Source organism: Clavelina lepadiformis, chromosome 3 (genome assembly GCF_947623445.1).
Source record: "Clavelina lepadiformis chromosome 3, kaClaLepa1.1, whole genome shotgun sequence".
Taxonomy (NCBI): Eukaryota; Metazoa; Chordata; class Ascidiacea; order Aplousobranchia; family Clavelinidae; genus Clavelina; species Clavelina lepadiformis.
Window position 1 is genome coordinate 565,771 of NC_135242.1, and position 22,248 is coordinate 588,018.

General features: G+C 37.1%; 3 protein-coding genes across 9 annotated transcripts; 1 reads left to right on the top strand and 2 right to left on the bottom strand.

Moving 5' to 3' along the window:
* Nucleotides 1-1,211: 1,211 nt before the first annotated feature.
* LOC143450796 (uncharacterized) lies at nt 1,212-8,088 on the bottom strand. Its single transcript, XM_076951497.1, has 16 exons — nt 5,768-8,088; nt 5,479-5,530; nt 5,289-5,356; nt 5,057-5,179; nt 4,760-4,882; nt 4,397-4,491; nt 4,166-4,333; nt 3,853-4,091; nt 3,571-3,683; nt 3,170-3,388; nt 3,000-3,087; nt 2,785-2,928; nt 2,595-2,660; nt 2,305-2,394; nt 2,053-2,147; nt 1,212-1,921 (listed from the first exon to the last, which is right to left on the bottom strand). The coding sequence occupies exons 1-16, from the start codon at nt 7,949-7,951 to the stop codon at nt 1,799-1,801; spliced, it is 3,990 nt and encodes a 1,329-aa protein (XP_076807612.1). The 5' UTR covers nt 7,952-8,088; the 3' UTR covers nt 1,212-1,798.
* A 4,870-nt stretch (nt 8,089-12,958) lies between these two features.
* On the bottom strand, nt 12,959-19,730 carry LOC143449039 (calpain-A-like). Of its 2 annotated transcripts, none has more exons than XM_076949067.1 (12): nt 19,587-19,730; nt 16,851-18,599; nt 16,511-16,654; nt 15,965-16,096; nt 15,233-15,435; nt 15,034-15,174; nt 14,835-14,964; nt 14,685-14,776; nt 14,438-14,614; nt 14,067-14,185; nt 13,809-13,942; nt 12,959-13,681 (listed from the first exon to the last, which is right to left on the bottom strand). In XM_076949067.1, exons 2-12 carry the CDS (start codon nt 16,974-16,976, stop codon nt 13,454-13,456), a joined length of 1,626 nt encoding a protein of 541 aa, XP_076805182.1. In that variant the 5' UTR covers nt 16,977-18,599; nt 19,587-19,730; the 3' UTR covers nt 12,959-13,453. The 2 variants fall into 2 exon arrangements, with proteins under 2 accessions (XP_076805182.1, XP_076805183.1); XM_076949068.1 differs by lacking the exon at nt 19,587-19,730 and having other exon boundaries at nt 16,851-16,998; nt 18,473-18,858.
* Nucleotides 17,650-22,242, top strand: LOC143449040 (uncharacterized). 6 transcript variants are annotated; one of them, XM_076949073.1, is made up of 8 exons: nt 17,650-17,717; nt 20,797-20,924; nt 21,022-21,128; nt 21,254-21,334; nt 21,420-21,614; nt 21,700-21,868; nt 21,925-22,010; nt 22,068-22,242. In XM_076949073.1, the coding sequence occupies exons 2-8, from the start codon at nt 20,883-20,885 to the stop codon at nt 22,240-22,242; spliced, it is 855 nt and encodes a 284-aa protein (XP_076805188.1). In that variant the 5' UTR covers nt 17,650-17,717; nt 20,797-20,882. The 6 variants fall into 6 exon arrangements, with proteins under 6 accessions (XP_076805188.1, XP_076805186.1, XP_076805185.1 ...); XM_076949071.1 differs by lacking the exon at nt 17,650-17,717 and adding an exon at nt 18,916-19,033; XM_076949070.1 differs by lacking the exon at nt 17,650-17,717 and adding an exon at nt 19,009-19,128.
* Nucleotides 22,243-22,248: the final 6 nt, after the last annotated feature.

The window sequence follows — 22,248 nt, forward strand, 5'->3', positions numbered from 1 at the left end:
CGAAACAATTTGACCGTATTTTGACCTAACGTAACATTTTGACTTTATCTGACCTAATAACTTCTATACCACACGTCGTACAAAGCTGAAATTTGTTTTGTGCTTGTTTCATAGCATTCTGAGCAGGTAAAAAAAAAATTGACCATATTGACTTTTGGTTGCCCTAGTTATCACTTATGAGTCTCTTCTTGTTATTACGTTCAACGCCGCAACATGTCTTTATGCTGTTGCTGTGACAATGTTTTATCTTGATGTATTCGTTCAAAGAAGCTTCAATATAATCAGAATATATAGTTGTCGAGGTGTACAATTAATTCTAAGATTAAGAAAAACAGACAACGACCTTGAGACTCATTTACATCGAGGACATTAAACAATTCAACAGAGAAACTTTGTAATTGAAGTGGTCGCCCTTACAGGATAAGGAACGATAAACAATCACTTCATTACAAGCTATTTCGTATATTCATCGAATTCAACGCATGTTCGGCCGAGGAGTGAAAAGGACATGGCCCAGTGCCAATGTTGTTCCTGCAACATCACATGGAAGTAAGCAAGAAAAGATTTAGCAGAGTGACAACGTAATTGCCTGAACTCATCAGTTGTCAGGTATAGCGATGAAGGAATTAAGTTGATCATATTTACTTGCGCACCGTGTATGCTGTTTATTAAGGGGCTGTAGGTCCATCCGAAGGCCTATCTTAAACAATGCGAAGTAACATTTTTCAATTTGCATTTGCTACTAAACAAGCCGGTCATCTAGCTGAGTTTTTGTATCCACCGAGATGTAGGATAAAAGGACTTAATGCAATAAATATTTTGAGCAAATTCTCGCATCTGAAATTCTCACACCAAATGCTTCAACTTCTTTCCTTGCATTTTTCCAAACGGCAGCCGAAAAGCCTTAATTTTGAATCAACAATAAATGTCAACTTTAGCCTGGACCTACACTCAGCAAAATCCATATCAACAACAAACCATCACAAATTAACCTCACATGCTCACTGGACCGGAACCATTTATACTTTTTCTATAGTGACGTCTTGGATAAGACCTTCGTCACAATCGCCGTGTTGCTGTTTTAAAACTGCTCAAAATGGTACTACAGGCCCTTAAGCACCTGCACAGTGAAGCGAATGGCTTTTGCTAGCAGCCTAGCCTAGCGGTTAGTCGATACTTGCCAATTATATCAGTCCAACACCAAAATCTCTTTCCAGTTTAATAAACTATTCACAAAACTACTCTCATAAATCACAGTGCACGGTTTGAGATGCGACACGTAAGATTGCATAAACACATACAGCGCATGAAACAATTACGTCAAGTGCTTATGGCCGTTATCGATGCTTGCATTTGGATAGAAAACGTCAATTGCAAATAAACCACATTACAGGTTGCAGGTATAATAATAATGTTTTTGTATTATATTATTAATGATTACAAGTTATTTTCTTAAGTGCAAGGAAAAATTGGACAGTAAACAATAATGTTAGCTCTAAAATCCTGCTTCTGACAAATAATACTGCACGGCTTACGTTTACTTCATTCATACAAACGCAGTGCAGCAAATCAATTTCAATAGAGAGCATTCAATCAACACAAGATAACTAAAAAATTCAAAAACAATCAAATCAATGTTAATAAAAAATATATCGCTTTTGAAAAGTGCATTTCAGCAACAAAAGCACAAAATTCTACAATATCAACAGGTTAACTACCACACTGGCTATTCAACCAATATTCAACATTGTTCAAACGATTGGCCTAAAACTGAATCTCTATCATTGAATGCACGGGTTCATTCCATGTGCAATATTCCAGGATACAAATATAACTTTTTCCTTAAGGAGAACCAAGTGTCTGTGAGTTGCATGCTGCCATCGGACCATCTTCTACTTTGATGCGAAACCTCATTATTGACCTGCAGTGGTCAGAGTAAAAATTTGCAAAGTTTTACGTTCAGTCCGAGATACGTTTACCAGTCGTTACAAGACAAAAAAATTATGCTGAAGTTTGCCGAATGTTGATAAACATCAACAATCATTGACTTACCTTTGTCATCAAGTCAAGCAGATGCTCGTCTTTAGCTTCTTTCGAAAATATACGAACAATGCTGCTCATGTATAATCCACGCTTCGACTTAAAACCTGACGAAAAACATTTCCTCATGTATAATTTATAAGTTTACAACTTATCGAACATGATCCTGCTCAGGAAACTGTAAGTTGCGATTTGAAAAGCGAATTTTATGGCTTGTATTTTTTTTCCTATTTTTCATAATTTGTGTTGATATAATAAACGCACCCTCTAACGTAGAGAATCCAACGAAGAGGTCAGGCTGGCTTACAATTTTGCTCTCAGTGCACAAGACGCTTTTAAAGTTCTGGAGAAGTTCTGCAAAGAGAGTAAAGTAATTAAGCATGCGAGGCATTGGTGAAAGCAGACCCATTTGCTTCGTTGTACGTGCTGTTGCAACTGCGTAAAGAAAAGTTCACACGCGTACCGTAAAATGGACGTTGCAACGTTTTATTTGCAACTGAATTTTATTAACTGAAAGCAAAATACAAAAAACTTAAGCAAAGTTTGAAAATCACGTGTTGGTGTTGAAGAATCTTGTGGAACATATTTGGATTCGTTTTCATCGGACTCGTTCCCTCCATCTACAATATTAGAAGACGGCGTTGGAGGCAGATCAACAAATGAAAAAGTGCGTTAAACTTCAATGAAATGTTTGGCACAAACATAGGTTATCAAACGGTCTCCAAATAAAAACAATCATCGTACATCCTCTGCAGCATTGAAAGAAAAATACTTTTGGTTTCCCATCCAAGCTTTGGCTATCCTCGCTTTTACAGAACTTTTCAACAATTTCTGGTACTGAGACTGGAACGCAGTCCGATCCAAATACCAATGTTCCCCGTTTGACATCTAAAACATATAAAGCATGAGACGATAAAGTCTACAAATGACATACAAGACCTTAACCACGAAAACATCACCACATTTTCCATGGCTCATCATGCATAGTATGGAGAAGTTTGTGTGATCGGACCATTGTGAAAATTTCTCAGCAGAACAACGTAGCTTCTGGAAATATAATCAACAGCAGTTACTGGTAGGCCAGTAACATATCATACAATTATACCAAGTCAAGTGCATCGTTTATTACGTCAGCAGACAGATTCTTCATCACTGTAACTGAGCATCCGAGACCCTCAAATAGTTTCTTCATTAGTATATGTTCTTTTTTCCCTTCTACACCTCTTGAAAGCGATTTGTGTTGAGTTTTCTTGAACTGCCTGCCACTTGAAAGGGCCTTCCATTTCGGAAACTTAGTATTGCTTAAAATTAGAACGTGTCCTTTTGGTTTTTCTTTAACCTGGTATACCTGGCACAACGTAAAATAACTTAATTACAGTAAAACAATAACGTTGCACATTTGCACTTCATGAGCAATAATCCACTTAGTAAGCTATTGCAAACAGCATACAAGGAATCTGTGTAAATTTTAAATCTTTTGAGGTTCGAAAATTTATAAGCTTACAAAAATATCTTCTCAAAACCACCTACATGCTTATTTCCTTTATGTTTGTTGAAAAATGCTGTCGTTGTGTGTAAGACATCCACATCATATTTAGCTTTGTTAGACGATTCTATCACATTTTCCTCAAAATTTTCTGGAGCTGCCCAAAATTAAGACCACGAGCATAACATATAACATTGCTGTTAAAGACTTTCAATGATAAACGCTTTAAATTGTTGTAGCCATTGCTAGTAAGTAGTTAAGGATGTATTTAAGGTATACACAGTAGAGATGGTTGCCTAGTGCCTGCATGGTTGTAACTGACTTGCCTTTTTCTGACAACGAATGAAACTGAAATGATTTAGAAGCAACACTCTCCTCGGTGTCTGCATCCTTCAGTTTACATTTCACGTTTTCCAAATCAATCTGTCCTTCATCTTTGATAAAAGCAAACTGCCCGGAAATCAATGGCTTGTCTTTGAAGATTTGAATGCTTCGAATTTTTGTCTGGGCTGGTTCAGATTCTGCACCAGGGCATATCATCTCCAGTATCAGGTTTTGTTTCTTTCTGAACACAGCAATGAGCTACTGGTTTGAAAACAACTTAACAACCAAATAAACAAACTGTTTCAAAACACTCACCGCACTTCCACAGAAAATGTCCACGCACTTTCAATATCATGAACATCTGGAAGATTTTCTACCATTTTCCACTTAATAACGGGATCACTCGATTCTTCCAAAGATTTTTCACAAATAAACATCATTTTTTTGACATTAAAGTTGGCTTTTGTGCCCTGGATTCTTTTTCTGTTAATTGATATCAAGTTAGTTTGACAGTGACACGGGAGCATTACATTCATACTCACTTACTTGCAAAATGAGGTCGTACTAAAAAAGATTGAATAATCATCCTGCACTTTCACTGGTTCCAGCTTTTTCCAGCCACATCCATCATTTGTTTCAGGCTGAAGATAAAACAAGTTTTTTGCTTAAAAATTACAATGTCAAAATTCAGTTAATTTCAGTTTGATAAAAAAATGCAAAATATTAGGGGCCAAGTTTGACACAAGAAAGATATTTCAGTAAGTGAGTAAGTAGTGAGTATGATATGTATGATGCGTCGTACTATGTACAAGATATGTTTTACTGAGCTTTAAAGACCTTAGAAAATTGGATGCACTGTTTCGCACTGATGACAAAATCAAGTGTAGCCTACACTTACATCACACTTACCGCGACCAGGACATCCTTCTGCGTTGTTCTATAGCAAGTGGGCATTTTTATGGAGACTGGTCTTTTAAATGTCTGACTTGGTGAGCATTTCAACGTTGGTGTTAAAACAATGTTTTCTGAGGTCTGTTGGATTAACAAAGTGTACATTGTTTTCTTGCAGCACATACCCCTAATTTTTTGAAATTTCGCCGTCCACTTTCCTTCAATCATAATTTTAAGGTCACTTTACCAATGCCAGTGCAGTGCAGGCAAAGCAACAAACGGATTCTTTTCTTAAGGTTAATCACATAAATTTACCTCTGCAATGGAGGGTTTGTGCTTCAGAGCAAATTTGAAGAAAATATACTCCTCCAATGCTCCAGGAGGAATGTTGATCTCACAACCTCCGAATTTAATGACATCTCCATCCTCGCCAACTATCTGTGGCAACATAATCTGTTAAACTATCTGTTTTGTAACATAAAATAAAGCACCAAAAACTTTTATGACGTAGTGATCCTCCACGTGACCGCTGCAATTGGATACTCACTGCCGATGTACAGAGTGTAATGTAAGTGCTTGAAGTTTCTTTGCTGCTCAAAATTTCACCGCCGGTACCTTCACCAACAAAACAAAACATTACGGTGTTAAATCAGTGTCTCTGCATCATTAGGTAGAAGTCTAACTCTAGCAGCTTTGTATTTGCGCTTTAACTTTTCTCGACTCAAAAGTTCTCTTACCTGCGTTCTTTGTTTCATGACAAGGGTCCTTTGGTGATTGTCGGTGCTGGTTCTGAGAACGTAAATAAAGCATAGAATTATAATACCGTCTAATTGTGAAATAAGCTATGCAATTTTTGATGATTATTTCCAGTGTAAATACAGTAATAGCCAAAATTAAGAATTAACTATACAGTATATTACAAAATTGCATAGTTGTTTTTAGCTCTTTCGTCTGTTCTGTCTGCATGAATCAACCTTTTAACTCTAAGCATCGAATTACCATCAATTTCATCCTTTTCTACTTTACCTCAGCCTCTCCTTCTAAGGATGTTGAGCAGACACTTAAAGCCATTTGAGAAGTTGTTTGCTGCTGTTCACTTTTAACAGGAACTTCTGTTAAGTGCTGGACCGTGGAAATGTCGCGTAAGGCCACAAATGCTTTAAAATGATACAAAGCTTCCCTCTCTTTTCCTGTCGCCATAGATTGTTTGCCAGAAACATACATAACTGTTGCCATGGCATTTGCTATGGACTGCCTTAATGTCATAAGAACAGGGTTTTTTTCAATGATGTTTTGACATGTAGGCATCAACTTTTCAATTTCAGAAAATCTTTTCTTTGCAAATAAGCTGTCAATCATATGTCCAGAAGTTGCTAAGACGTGAACATCATCGGAGTCTGTATCTTTAGATATTTTCTTTTGAATTTCCAAAGCACTGTTAAAACTTTCCAACGCCTCATCATGTCTATTTAACTTTTGCAAGCAAACACCGGCGTTGAAAAAATAGGCGGCAGCATTTTCATCTCTGGCCAAATCAATGGATGCTTCCTTTTGTATTTCTATCGCTGATAGATGTTTAGATAAAGCTTCGTCAAGTTTATCAAGGTGAAATAAGCACTTGCCAATCTGATTAAGAAAAAGTGCCACGTGTTCGTTCCTTTTTATTTCAGGGGATGTTTTTTCTCGAATTGCTAAACCGTTTTCGAAAAACGTGAGAGCTTCTTGAGGAGCATTTGTTTGCACAAGACATTCGCCAACTACATACGAATAGGTGGCAATATCTTCATCTACTTCAGGGTTTACTGAAATACGTTTCTGCACATCTAATGCTTCCTGAAATTTTTCTATTGCTTCGTTTTGTCTTCCTAGCCCAATTAAACACAAACCAACCTGAAGAAGTAAATTTGCATCACTTTTATCTTTACTTTCCATTAAGCATTGAAGCCGAGCTGTGATTTTGATCGTGTCATCATCAGCTATAGCTTTGCGTTGAAGTCCCAAAGCGGAACGAAATTGTTGCAAGGCTTGTTCATGACGTTTTAACTGTGCATAGCAAATTCCAATGTTGGTGTGATACTTGGCTGTGATGGAATGATGTTGATCATTCTGGGGAAGCTGTTGTTGGATCGAGAGACCTTCCTCCAGACATTTCAACGCTTTTTCTGGCAAGTGCATGTTTCCATAGCAAACCCCTAAAGTAAGCAGAGTACCTGCGATGTCTTCGTTAAGTTTTTCTTCGGTGTTTATTTCTCTTAGAACATCCAAACAAGATGTTAAGTAATTTGCAGCTTCTTTATAGTTGTTTTTGTCCATTAACATTGACCCAATTTGCTGGTAACGTCTGGCCAATGCGTTTTTGTCCGATACTGATTTCAGTAAAATATGTGAGGATTTTTCCCAAACTGTAAATGCATCATCCATTTTGTCAAGTTTTGCGAAGCAAATTCCTTTATTAAACAGGCAATCGCTGACAAATGTCTGCCTATCTTCATCTGATGGGGAGCTATCCATGAATTCCAATGCTAATGAAAAGTTATCTGAAGCTTTGTCGAACTGGTTCAGATGATAATAACACAAACCAATCTGATTGAAATAGTTGGCAATGAGTGGTTTATTCTGCTTATCCGAAGCAAGATTTTTTTGAATTACAAGACCGTCTTTGAAATATTTCACACTTTCTTGGTGGTTGTCCAGGTTTTTGTGACTTATTCCCATGTTAAAAAGTATGGCGGCAATTCCTTTATCTTTATTTTTGTCTTCAGTGATGGTTCGGCGAATTTTTAGCGATTCTTTTAAATATTCTAGAGCCTGTTTAGAGTTTTTTAATCGATCGAAGCAGATCCCGATTTGATTAAAAGTGTCTGCTATATCTTTATCCCTGCTTTCGCCTGATGACAACTCTTTTCTAATCTCTAATTCTTCTTGAAACAATTTGAGAGCAGCGTCATAGCTGCCCTCTACGCGAAGGGAAACTGCTCTGTTGAAAAGTGCATTTGCTTTATTTCTTCTTCTATCACTGACCATGAACGGAAACTTAATTTTTTCTGGCGTCAGGAACTGATCCTTGGCATCCTGCGAGAGTGGTCCACTAGAGAGGAGATAATCGAAAAGCGGATCCCATTCTGGTTGCAGAGTAGGCGGGAGCTGTTTCCCAGATTTTTCAGAAGACAAATAATTGTCTGACAAACGTTGCGAAAACTGGGTACTCATATCAGAATTGACGTAGCGTAAGCTTATTCAATTTAATTGCATATTTTTCATTTTTATATTTTTTTTCATATTTTTTTTCATATTTGTTCACATTCTTACTATATAGTCTTGTGTTTCTGACAAAAGAATGTTTGTTATTTTTGTGGATTATCAAAAAAAGTTACTGATAACCGACCCAAGAACAGTATATTAACCTGTATGTTACAATACAATTGCTTGAAATCTGTTTTCTCTTAGAAAAAAAAAGAATAAACGAAGATGAACAAAAGTCGTCCTTGTGAGCTGTGCAATGCTCATTGTTATACACTGTACATTGTTTTGTCGTAACTTGATCGTATTGTTTCGTTTGTCCTTTCAGCAAGCAACATATAATAGTACAGAGGTTGGTATAAGAATTTAAACCGAACATTTTAAGGTTTCAAAGAAAGTTTTAACCCTTCAAATTACAATCTATTTTAAGATTGCAATACACGAACTAACTTAAGGTTACAGGTTACGGTTACAAATACAAACATGTACAAACAAATACAAAATTATGAATAAAACATTAACATTATCATTTATTCAAAATATTCTACTATTTTAATGGTGACTTTTTGTTGTCAGCAATATATACAGCTTCTCGTTAGCATAAAAAGGCACATGCCATCTTATCAAACTTCCACAGCCTTGCTAACTTGTTTTTTGATAAATTCCTGAATTTTATTTAATACATTGCTAGCGCCCGTTATAAGCCGAACTTTTAAAGTCGTAACAAAAATCAAAGAACTGTTTAAATAAAATAATGACTTAAGTACAAAAATATGGAAGTGATAAAATGAAATACGATTAAACGCAAAATAAAAAGATTACTTTAAAGCACAATAAAATAACTGTTAATATAAGGTGAGTATACAACAGGTCATATAATAACAATACACACAGGCAACAGCGCAAAATTTTTAAAGTCAATTTTACAATTTACTGTTTTAATCGATTTAAAAAACTGACTGAAAATGACTAAAATTAATGACTTAAACGTTTCAATCAATTCTGTAGCAGGTGCAGTAATCGCTTTGAAATTCTGTCATCTACTCCAAAGAAAGAGGATTTTAGTTTCGTTTTTAAAACATAATTATAAACTAGTACAATGAAATATTCTCTCATTTACAAAAACAGAAAACTATACATACAAGCTAGATCTACTTGAATCTACACACTTCCACTCTTCAAGTATTATGCTAATTGTGAAGAACTCAGAACTAAGCAAACTCATGGTGGTAACTAACTAATTAGCCTAATCACTAAAAATATTAACTAACTAAAAATTACTAAACTAACAACAACAAGCTAAGAACATGAGAAGCTGATCCCACAGATATCAATCATATTAACTCCCAGCTTTAAAGTGTAATAAAAGTTCTAACTCTCCTTAAATTATTTCTTTATTCAGGAATTTGGAACCAATTAAGTTATTGTGCAACATAAAAATCCTACTAAAGACGTATTTTTACATCAAGAACAAAATAAACTCATCACTAAATTTAAAATGACCTGAACAATTCTATCAAAGCAATATGTTCTCGCATCGTTTCCATACTTGCATCAACTTCTCCTGTCTAACTCTCAATTGTCAATTTAACAGTTACATACTTTCAGTTACCAAATTTAATAAAAGTCTGTTTGATAACTTTTATGCGAGGTCGTCAAAGTATTATCAATAGTATCATAATATTAACTGAAAAAATATTTATTTAACTTAGAAACAATATTTTTTCCTTGGTTCCGTTTTGCGATATGATATTATATGATTGCTGGTAACAAAGAAAGTTTTAAGAAATATTGAAACTTTATATCTTTCATTGTTGTTGTTGTTGCACAAGGGACGCTATTGGGGGTCGGTATGGAAACTTTTCCACGTATCAGTTTACTTGACTCAGCACCAGTATATCAGGTTGAGTTGTAAGTTGTCCACGATAGAAACTTGGTGGAATTGCTACCGCGTCACTATAAAAAATATACAAAGAAATAGAAGAAATGTATCTCCTAAAAATACTAAAAAGCTATGACAACAATGTCTATTGTCTACAGGCGATTAAACACAATGATGTAGCAACCATGGGTCGGGACGGAAGCCAGGCGTGGGATGGACGGGCAGAGACGAATATCATGAGAAGCATAGCATAACAATAGCATGAGACGCTGTGTAAATCAAAAAGCTGTGGGAATGAGGAACACGAAATCGATCGAAAAACAATTAACCTGAGGTCCCGCTGACGATACAAGCCGATGATAAATGAAATGTGTTTCAGCAAATTTAAGAAAGTTTATTAACTCCGCTTATTATGACCATCTTGGGACCAGACTATTTTGATCATAATGACCACAATATCCGAATGATTCGAATGACCACAATAACCGGAACTGCTACAGCGCTTTTTAACCACGTCAGGATTGATACAGTTTGGCTCAAAATGACAAAAAACATCAAATTCATCATTTATTTCATTAACATCAAAGTGAACGTAATTAGATGAACTGAGAACACACGAGGCACAATTGTCACAGCCAAGTTGCATAACTGATATAAATAATTGATAAAAAAAAACCTATAAAAGTGGTCAAAATATCCGAAGACTGGTTATTGTAAACGGAGAATTTTATACGCCAAAATTCGGGACCGTACCAAAATGGTCATATAAAGCGGGTGGTCGTGTTATCCGCGGTTATATTAAGCGAATTTTACTGCATAAAGGCACAAGTAGTTTAACGGTGATACAGCGGCACAAAAGTTTTGTAGAAAACGTGACAACGACGTCCTGTAGAAGTCAAATGTATTTGTAAGATTTTTAATTCATCGCAATTCTGAGATTTCTATTTTCTTTTCCGTGAGTATTCTCAACAAGTATGACGTAGCACTATCCGTGAAGAACGTCGATGGTATTATGACGTAATAACCGGGATTTAGTTCCCCAAATAAACAAACTTCTCGTTGCTGTTTATAAACCGGTGTCTGTGACGTCACGTTTCTGGCCGCTCCCAAAAACCGAGTTTCGAGCGAACCCGAATATATGAAGGTCGACACGAACGAATCCCGAATCTATTCGTATTAGAACAAAAACAATAAATGAATTTCTTCCAAAAGTTGTCAAGTCTTGCTTCTAAAATAACGTATTCGATAAACAAATCGCTTTCTTTCGAAAAATAGTGATTAAAAAACGTTTTAAAAAGCAAAATCATTAAGAAAACAACCTTCATTGTAAGTACTGCTGACTCTAGTTTAGCATTGTCGGGAAACTAGATCATCATTTTTTGCGAAAGTCAGTAAATTTATAAGTAATATTGTATTCGGGTTCGCCATTGTTGGTATTCGTGTTCGCCCGATTCTTTCATAAAGGCGATATTCGGCGAATCTATTCGGATTTGGGTTCGTATCGGCCCATCCTTAGCATATAAACATTTCCAATCTTCAAGTATTATGCTAATTGTTAAGAACTTAAGAATTAAGCAAACTCATGGCGGTAACTAACTAATTAGCCTAATCAATAAAAATATAAAATAATAAGAACAAGCTAAAAACATGCGAAGCTGATCCCATATCAATCATATTAACTCCCAGCTTCGAAGTGTAACATTTTTGTTCCTGTTTCATTTAATCAAATTCCCTTTATGACGCAATACGTGTCAAAAGAGGTCAAGCGTCAATATAGACATTGCCCTATCGACAATGTCACAGTTTGGAGTCAGTCCAAAGAAAATTCCAAAGTGTTGCGTTTGTATTGTTCAAGAAATCACTTCGTTGTATTCCATTTGTTTGAAGTAGAAAAAACGAGAGAAATACACAGTATTCATTTCCAACAAGTACTGTTGTTTCATCGTTATTTTTGGTTCTTTAAAACTTAACAAAGAACAGAAGTTTCGTCATAAAGGACAAATTTTAATAGTAAGTGACATTGTAAAAATCCTTGATCAAAACAAGTCTACGAAAAAGGTGATATTGTTCATTGTTGTTTCGTTGAAAATACAATCGCTTACAAGGACGGCAGCACAAAGAACGGTTACGTAACATGTGCCGTAACATGTAAAAACACTGTAAAATTTACTAATAATGTTTTTAAATTATTTTTGAAAGATTATAAGCTATTTGCTTGAGATGGAGAATGTCGAATTGATTAATTATTAACAGAAGTCAAGTAACGACAAGTAATTCTTGACGTAAGCGTTTATATGAATATTAGAGTATTATATTATTTTTAGAGCAAAAATACGTTAATAAAAATTCCAAAAATCTAAGTTTGTAAAATACGAGCACTGCCATACTGTCAGTTTAACAGTTACATGTTTTCAGTTACCGAGTGTAATAAAAGTCTGTTTGACGATGACGTATGCGATGGTGTCAAATTACGCTCCATGGCGACACAAAAACATCCAGATTGTGTTAAATCAGATATTTTTGTCGTTTTAAAATGTCCATTTTGTGAAACTGAATCATAATATTGTCTAAAATAATATCTATTTAACTTAAAAACAATTTTTTTCCATGGTTCCAATTTGCGATATGATATGAAATCGTTGCTCTGTTAACAAAGAAAGTTATGTTAAATATTGGAATTGTATCGTGCACAAGGGACGCTATAGGCCATAAGGCATAGGGCGTCCATATCGATCCTTTTTAAGTATCAGTTTACTTCACTCCACACCAGCATATCAGGTTGAGTTGTAAGTTGTCCACGATAAAGACTTGGTGGGGTTGCTACCGCGTCACTGTAGAAAAAGAAACAAAGAAATAGAAGAAATGTATCTCCTAAAAGCTATGACAACAACGTCTATTGTCTACAGGCGACTACACACAATGATGCAGCGACCATGGGTCGAGTCGAAAGGCGTGGGATGGACGAGCAGAGACGAATGGCACGAGGGGCTGTGAAAATCAAAAAGCCGTCGAGAAACACGAAGTCGACCGCAAAACAATTAACCCGAGGTCACCGCTGACGAGGTTGGATACAAGCCCATGATAAATGAAATGTGTTTCAGCAAATTTAAGAAAGTTTATTAACTCCGCTTATTATGACCATCTTGGGACCAGACTATTTTGATCATAATGACCACAATATCCGAATGATTCGAATGACCACAATAACCGGAACTGCTACAGCGCTTTTTAACCACATCAGGATTGATACAGTTTGGCTCAAAATGACAAAAAACATCAAATTCTTATTTCATTAACATCAAAATGAACATAACTAAATGAACTGAGAACACACGAGGTACAATTGCCACAGCCAAGTTGCATAACTAACACAAATAATTGATAAAAAGCCTCAAAATATCCGAAGACTGGTAAACGGAAAATATTACATGGCAAAATTAGGGACCGTATCAAACTGGTCATATAAAGCGGGTGGTCTTGTTATCTGCGATTATATTAAGGTTTATTCTTATAAAGAACTATTTCTGAACAACGTAACAACGTGACAACGACGTCCTGTAGAAGTCAAATGTATTTGCAAGATTTTTAATTCATCGCAATTCTGAGATATCTATTTTCTTTTCCGTGAGTATTCTCAACAAGTATGACGTAGCATTGTCCGGGAAAAATGTCGATGGTATTATGACGTAATAACCGGGATTTAGTTCCGCAAATAAACAAACTTCTCGTTGCTGTTTATAAACCGGTGTGTGTGACGTCACGTTTCTGGCCGCTCCCAAAAATCGAATTTCCAGTTTCTTTGAAATTTTGTTTCTGATCTAAAAATAGAACAGAACAATTTCCAATTGTTGTGCAATAAAGGAAAAGTCGATTAAATCAATTTCTTCGATACAATTTAATACAAGGCTTACAAAATCCCATTTTGACCAGCAAGCCACAACATACCTTGTAAATCCTGATTCCAAGTCCATGAGTTTGCAGTTCCTTGCTCTCATCCAATTTTCTGTGCTCCTGCATCAGGGCGATTTGTATCGAGCATTTTCTCGCGGAGAATCGATTCAAAATCGGATCAAAGTCATCTTTACAAAGAGAAATTTTACGTGGTTTGCTCAGTGCGCTGTATACTCAAGTCGAGACATCTTGTGACTAGCTTAAACCTGTTTTACTGGCGCAAGATGGCGCACTAAGATCATTTAACCTCACCTGGCTCAATCAACCTTAACAAATATTGTGGGTTTGTTGCGTATTTGATGATGTCATTTCCGGATCCGCCCGCGTTGATTCCGAGTTCCCAGGAACCTTGAATGGTTGAAAGAAGCCAACTGTTGATGACGTCAAATTGATGAAGAAGATCAAAGAACAACAAATATATAATTATGTTGCATGATTCCAGAATTTAACTTCATTTGTTAATTTCGAAAGTTTATGATTAAAATAATCGTGATTATTCGTGAATCATCGTGAATAATTGTCGTGAATCACATGATTGGATAATTGTCTAACTTGTGCAAAACTTATACCAACATTATAAAATCCTTATGACATATTAATTATCTTATTTTGTCGTAATTAACCTTTGTTTGTTAAAAATCCCATTGTCTATATTTGAATGTAACCCCAAGGAGCATATCGTCAGTCGATTGAAGTGACGTAAAAGATCTTCATACGTCATCCACCACTCTCCGTCATCAGCGATCTTGTGACGTAACCGTTTTTGTGCCTTCATGCTTAATCTTTTCCAAATACCAGACCTACACACAAATTTCGCCGTGAAGATTCATTCATGATGTCACACACAAAACAATATGACATCACAGTGACCTGTCACTCCATCGATGTTTCCATTCTGTCGAGTTAGCCCAGGGGTTCCGAACCCGAACCAGATTCTCCGATTCTCCGGACTTCAACCGAATCTGGACATAATATCGTCGTCATGGTAACGTGTTAATTGGACTTTGCTTTGTAACTTACCTGTACGACGTCAGTGATTGTATACGCATGCGCAATCACCAGTCCCGTAATCTCATCAACCCCTTCGTAAGTTATTGGGTTTGGACTCTCTTCTATTCCGCAACAAACGAGGCTATTATGACGTATTGACCTGTCAAAAAAGGGTCAAAATAACACTGACATGACGATTCCAGGTTCAACAGTGAATAACCGCGCCAACTTTCTCAGTTGCTTGAAAATTTCGCGACTTTGTTTTGTCGTTATCCGCTGGAGGTCGCATTCATTCACCATACCGCCAGTGAGGTCAACCAAAACGTCAGACGTATATCCTCCAACCATTGCGTCATAAGAACCATGCAACCTGACAACATACTCCGTTATATAAGGACAACTCGTAATTGTGACGTAATAATACCAACTTGGCATAAGCTTTTTCAAACAAAGAAATCCAGAATTCGTTTGAGTCGCTGCTTCTGCTGTAATATGGGGATTCCCCGTCGATAGTGGGCAGCCAATCATCGACGATCACTTCCCGCCATTTTCCGAACCGCCAAAATCTGAATCTGACCAATCCGTCGTATGCAGGATCCCGCTTGTCCAATGTCTGCCCTGGAGGAATCACCTGACCGATCGTGATTGGTTAATAACGATGATGTAACAATATAAACCAGGGGTGGCCAAACTGCGGCTCTCGAGCCGCATGCGGCTCTTTAAGCCTTTAATTGCGGCTCTTTAATGAATTAGCATTGTTGAATTAGACATGCGTTTTCCCGGTCTAGACAAGTTGTAACAATGGACTCATAGTTAGTAATAATCAAATTACACTCCAAAAAGGACATTATTGTACAGAAGTGTGCTAACTTGTACACTGTAGTTAAGTAAACTGTCAGTTTGAAGCTGTACCTCAGGGCTGACCTAGTTTTAATTCTCAGTTACGGTTACACTAATAATTGCAAAAAGAGTTGGTGAAGCCCAGGTGGAGACTCATAGTATCACCACGCAGCACTAATGTTTATCAATAGCTACACTTCGTTGTGAGTGAATAAATTCGTGTTTTTTATTGTGTTTGTGTTGTGGCTCTTTTAAAGCTGGAATTTGTAATATGCGGCTCGAGCATGAAGCAGGTCTGGCCACCCCTGATATAACTAAACCTTTTCCATAAGTTTTGGTTGCCTAGCAACGGCAGCACACGACGAAAGAAAATAGCAATCGCCCACTTCCCCTTGTATGACGTCATTACTCGAGAAACCGTCTTGTACAAGCCTTGGATTTGAAGACATTTGCTGAATTCAAAGAAAATGCATTTGCATATACGGAAGGTTAACTCCCGCCAGTAATTAGCATAAAAGGCAAGCTGCTGCGTCATTCAATGTATTAGGTGTATTACGATACACCACATATCATAGGTTACTTGGTATGTGAGCTATGTGGCCTATATGTGTGTGGAACATGGAAATGATTTTACCGCACAAATAATTGAAACGGTACCAAACCTCTTCAAATTAAATTTATGTCGATACTTCCGACAAAGTCGAGTAATTTTGTGGATTTGAGAAGAAAAATAATAATTATCTTGAAACAAATGAAAACTTTTGCTGAATATTCAGCTTTTCACTAATTTTTAATTTCATGTTGACCGCCATTATATTCATAGCAGAGTGAGTAATATGGAGCTAACTAAGGAGGAAGATACGAACATGTGGACGCCGCCAGAAGATGTGGTTGTGGGGATGACTCTTCACAAGGATCCTGGAGTCAGGCGGGAAGGTGGGATCAGTGAAGATGTACTCCGGGATCATCTTCCGTCGATCTTCCACAAAACTCCTCATCTGCTGGTCGTTCTGCGCAGGAAGTGCCAATGAGTTAAGGAGTGGTCTGACACCTACATGAGCTATCAATACTCATGTGCTTATTACGTCAGAATCCCTCATTATTAAGTCACTTTAGTACAAAGCTACCAACTAATTTTGAATTAATGAACAACTGGATTAAGGCTACTGAGAAAAAATTTGCGGTTTAAACTAAAATCTACTTCACCGTTTCCAAGCCCAGTATGAATGCGTCATCGGTCAAAGGTCGAGACAGGTTTGTGACGATTTCGACAAAATTTGTGCCCTCTAGCGGACAAGGGGCTGCTGCGAGTCTATCTTCTATCCAAGACATTCTGAAGGGAAACTGCAATTTTCTGGAAAATTCCGATAAATTTAGTTGTAAATGCTTCCATTCAATGAAATTGTTACTCAATAAGCCTGGTTGTTATTGCTCTGTGAGGTCATAATCGTTGTGAGATAAAGTCTTCACAAACCTTTGAAAGGTGATATCCTAAACACATACGTCATAATAAAATAAATCGGATAAAAGCGATCAAACTACAGGAGACATTTTCACACAGGTTGATATTATACACAAAGGACCTTTATGCCGTAGCTTGTTTCAACAAAAGAATCTTCATGACACCGCATGAACCGATGTCGTCACAATGGAGTAATTCTCCAATAAACTCAAATCTTTTAAACAACATTCTTTGACAAACCGCAACCGCTTAAATTTACATGTATTTTGACGTCATAAACAAGTTATGTTAAAAAATTTGTGGAAGAAGACTGACCTGTTACGTCACAGTAACATCATTGTGTGACCAAATAATAGAATAACTTGCACAGTAATATAAAGCTGGATCTCTAGTTGTTATTACTTTTGCAGCAAATTAAATGTTTGAAATTGGACAAATAACCTTATTAGTTATACGAGTGAGGAGTGATGACGTCGTGACCACCGTTACGTCATTTTTGCTTAACGACGCTAATCACGTGACATTATTTTTCATGCTTAAGTTCAAAGTGACCATCTCACCGTATGTAGGTCACGCAGCCTGTTGTTTAAGATAGGCGATTAGGAGAATGGGTATGTAAAAAGTTGATTTTAGCTATATAAGGGTTTATTTGAATTATTTAACGTTTTATTGGAGTTAGATTAAGATTAGACGGTAGATTTATGTTAAGTTTATGTTAATATGTTATAATACTCAAGTTAGATTAACAAGAAACCGTGAAAAATAGCTTCGGACGCACAATTAATAGTGAAATAGTGGTGACCTACAGTATTTGAGCAGATAGAGCAGACATAGAAGCAGTTAATGGAACCAGCGACACAACTACAACAGAATAATCCCACCACGCGAGAGATGGCAGGTTGAAATAAGAACTTGGCAATAATTTAAAAATTTTCAGAGTTGGAGTTATTCTAAAAGTTAGTTATCAATAGGCCAAAATTTTTTATTAAGATTCTTGGATTGGATGAGTCTGAGTTTGAATCGTTCCAGCGCTTAATTAAGCTCGTTTACGAGATTTAGCTGGCATATTAAAATGCGTTCGCAAGCAAGGTAGGAAATGTTTAAAACTTGCAAAACTAAAGACATATTTTGAACGTATGGTTTCATAAGAATAGTAAAGGGTAGCAATGACGTAATAATTGACAGAAAAATAACAATTATTATCAACGTTAAGCTTTAAATTCAAATCCTTGCAATCAAGGTTTATAAGCTGTTGTCTCCAGTTTCCGCCAACTTATTTCTCTGTGACGTAATAATAACTTGTCTTACGTCACAGGGATCAGGTTTCAGAGTCAACTGCTGAGAAGCCGCAAATATTTCAACTCACCTTTAAATTGCCAGGGGAGTTCGAGCACTCATTGTGACGCAATAAAGCATGTTATCGCCGATGAACCGAATCATGCTGTTATTTGCCACCAACAGCAGAGGAAAGGATATTTTGCAGAAAATATTGGCTTGAAAACCATAAAAATGCATTTTTATTAGCATTTGAAAAAGCATTCTAAGAATTAATACAAACTGGTCACATTGTGACCAATGTTCCCTCTAAGCTGCGCGCGTGCGCAAATGCGCACTGCTGACACGGTCTCCGCGCACAGAAAATCTGTGCTGCGCACAAGAAAAAAATCCAACATGAATTGAAAATAGAATAAACGCATAATAATGGCCACAGTGCGCACGTCTGATGTTGCTCACAGTGATCCAAGGGACCGCTCAGGTAGTTAGTGTGTTTGCTCAGACTCGTGAAAAATTAGAGGGAACATTGATTGTGACGTGATAATGCAGTGAGGTAAAAGCATCTTTGAATTATTTTCCTTGAGGCTATTTTCAAAGTTGAGTTAAAATTGAATCCATCTGCTGGCAGACGAACGAAGCCACACGGCAACAGGTGTTATAGATATAATGTTTGTTATTTGAACAACAAAGCTTAGAGTTTCGCAGAAGACAATTCCTCATTTGTGACAGTTTCTGCCTTAAAACCAGGTGAATGACGTCATAGGCAGCTTTGAAAATAATTTGACCGAGAAACTGGAGCATTTGTTGAAAGGAGAGAAATGCTGAAGATGATTTGAAGTGTTTGGGCAACTTGACATGACATAATAATAGCGACTTGTACGGTCTTGAAATCATATTTTTCTTATCCTCCCACTTAATCTCATAAAGTTTTGTTCTACATTATATAACAACCGGGTCGCCAGTTCTTTAACGCGGCAAAGAATTATTACAAGTTTTCATTTAGAAATATTTTAGCTTCCAATAGAACACCTGCATAGCATGACCCCATTGTTCTGTTTAAACGTTAACTGATGTGGGTCGCTTATTGCATTATGACATCGATCGCACGTAATAATAAGCGCTGTCATGCATAATTCAAACTTGATACCTCAACTTGAAAAGAGTTTTCATAGAATCTAAATATGACGTAGGAATAGGATAATTACTTTGCATAGTGATGAGACGTCGACTGCCAATATACAGCGACATTTCCGCTATTTTTCGCGGAAATGAGTTGACCAATCACTTGTAAAGTAAGAAGCTAATGTAACAAGGCGACACGATTTCACTCAAACCAAATGCACCGATCGATGAAGACATTCGCAGCTGAGCAAAGCGCGCTCGAGGTTCGGTGATTAACCAGCAACTGCATCGCACGTAGCTTGCAACCACGTTGTAGCTTGACTTAGCGAGCTAGTTCATAGAACGTGGGATAATTTGCAGCAGCTGCGTTGATTAGACGGTAACTGCAGGTCGCGAGGTCAGAGCAAGGAAGAACTGTAGAGGCATAAATCACTGATTGGTTGAAGTTTGATTGAATTGGTTTATAAAGTTAAATGAAGCTGCAATATATTGTACAGTGAAGTGACAACAGCAATCAAGAATTTGAATGTAATATTCCAGAATTGAATTTCTACAGACTTCATCGAATCACTGCTCAGAAAAGATTGTTAAATCATTCTGTGGTTCTCCTTTTAATTAAACCTGGGCGCTTAGGAATCGATGTCATAGTTCGGCGGTTCTCAAACTTTTTTGAGCTTTCTATCAAGTACCTATGACCCTACGCTACAGACAGACACAGACAAGCAGTGGTAATCTGATTCACTCACTATGGAACAATGTATTTTATTACAAACATAGGTTTGCATCGTCTTGGTGCGACCCATTTTTTGGCTCTTCGCGACCCTTGTTGGGAGCCACTGCGGCGTAGTTATATAGGCGAAAAATTTTCAGGCAGATTAAATGACAAGCGGCAATTCATCAACAACCTGAGCTTTCATTATGAAAAACACAAATAAGATTTTGATGGGATCAAATGTAAATCGAGAACGCACGAAGTTTGTGACGTCACAAAGCATTAACTTTACGTAGCAACAAAGTGGAAATTTTAATGAAAACTTGAGCAAAAAGGCGATTAAAAAGTTGTGAAAATACGTCAATAATTTATATTGTTTGGGTGTGTTTAGACAAACACTAAATATTTTTGTTTTGGGTAAAATTTTCCGAATAATACAACTCACGATATCGTTACGTCTGTGAAAGCCACAGCAAAGCAGTTTATCCATATTTGTAGGTAAATATGTAAATACGTCATGTAGCAAGCACATTGAGCTTTTCTAGCAAATATTTAAATCGAATCGTTGTCAATTTTACCAGATCTCACGTTTGAAGACGTTTTCTTGCACCGTGACGTCACTAAACAATCCTGAGTATTCCTCGATAATTTCATCTCCAGCCTTTCAATGTTCACTTTCAAACTTCTGGTAGGGTACACACAGTTTATGGTGAGTTCGACTAATTTTTATTGAATTTTAACAATTTCAAAACCGCTCTTTTTAAGAAAAATGCATTTCCTTTATTACGTCATAAACGCCGTTGCAGGTCTTCGTCATAATAAGGTTGATTATAACTGGATCAATCGCGGGTAGATTGTTCGCTGATGACATAAACAAAATCAATTGTTCGTTCATAGAAGAAAGAAATGACAAGTAAGTGTTTAGATGGCATTGTGACGTCAAAGATGACGCTAAATATGGTTCGAATCGAAGTGAATATTCTGCACAAGCCAGGAAGAAACTTTCGCGACATTTTTCAATCTCCGTTTTTTTCACAGAAACTTCGCCAAACTTGAGATGAACGAAACGATTAGTAGCCCAGATGCTAATTCTTACGTCATAAAGAAAGATTGTCTCAGGTAAGTATTATCACGTGACAAAAAGTATAAAATAATATAAAAGGTTTACCGGATATTTGTTATGACGTAATAAACATGTTCCCAGAACCTTGTATTACGACACAATATCCCCTTTAACTGCGTGGGCGCTGACCATACTCAGCGCGGTGTTGCCATGGTTACTGACGTTGCCATGGATACCGTGCGAATGGAACCGGAAGTTGTCCAAATGCCCCAAGTTCAAGCGGAAGTGGCCCTGCCCCAGTTACTTACAAGTCTGCTTCTTGAGAGCGTCTATGAGGTAGGATGACGTCATAATAAGTGACGTACGTTATGAAATAAGCGATGAGAATAAAGAGGATGTTTCCACCTCACCAACCAGTTAGATGCATCGACAGGTTGTCCCTGGAGCTGGTCTTCTTCATCTGGGTCATCGCCACTTACAGGATGTACATACCTCCTCGTGTCACGTGCTATAAGGGAAGTGTGACGTGTGAAACGGAAGGGTCGGGGGAAAAAACGACCTTCCTATGGATTCTGACAGTCGTCAACTTGGTAAGTGATCTTGCACGACACGGCTGGTGCGTATATTGATTATGACGTCACAACAGGGTTGCGCGGGGCTGTCTGCGTGGGAGCTCGCCTTCATGTCCACGCATAAAAACTTCTACTACAAGAACGACTCCACTATGAGCAGGTAAATAAGCATAGGAACAGCGATATAGGCCAAATAACATGACGTCACACTTTCCAGGCGCAGCACTTTAAACGATGACGTCACAAATGATAAAGCGGCTTACCGTGATGACGAACAAACGAACCAATTTCAGGTCACCTTTACGTCTGACGTCAAAAAAATATCAGAGTCGACAGACGAAAACAACAAAACACTTCTGGTCAATGACGTCAACGATGACGTATTTGTATAAAAGTGA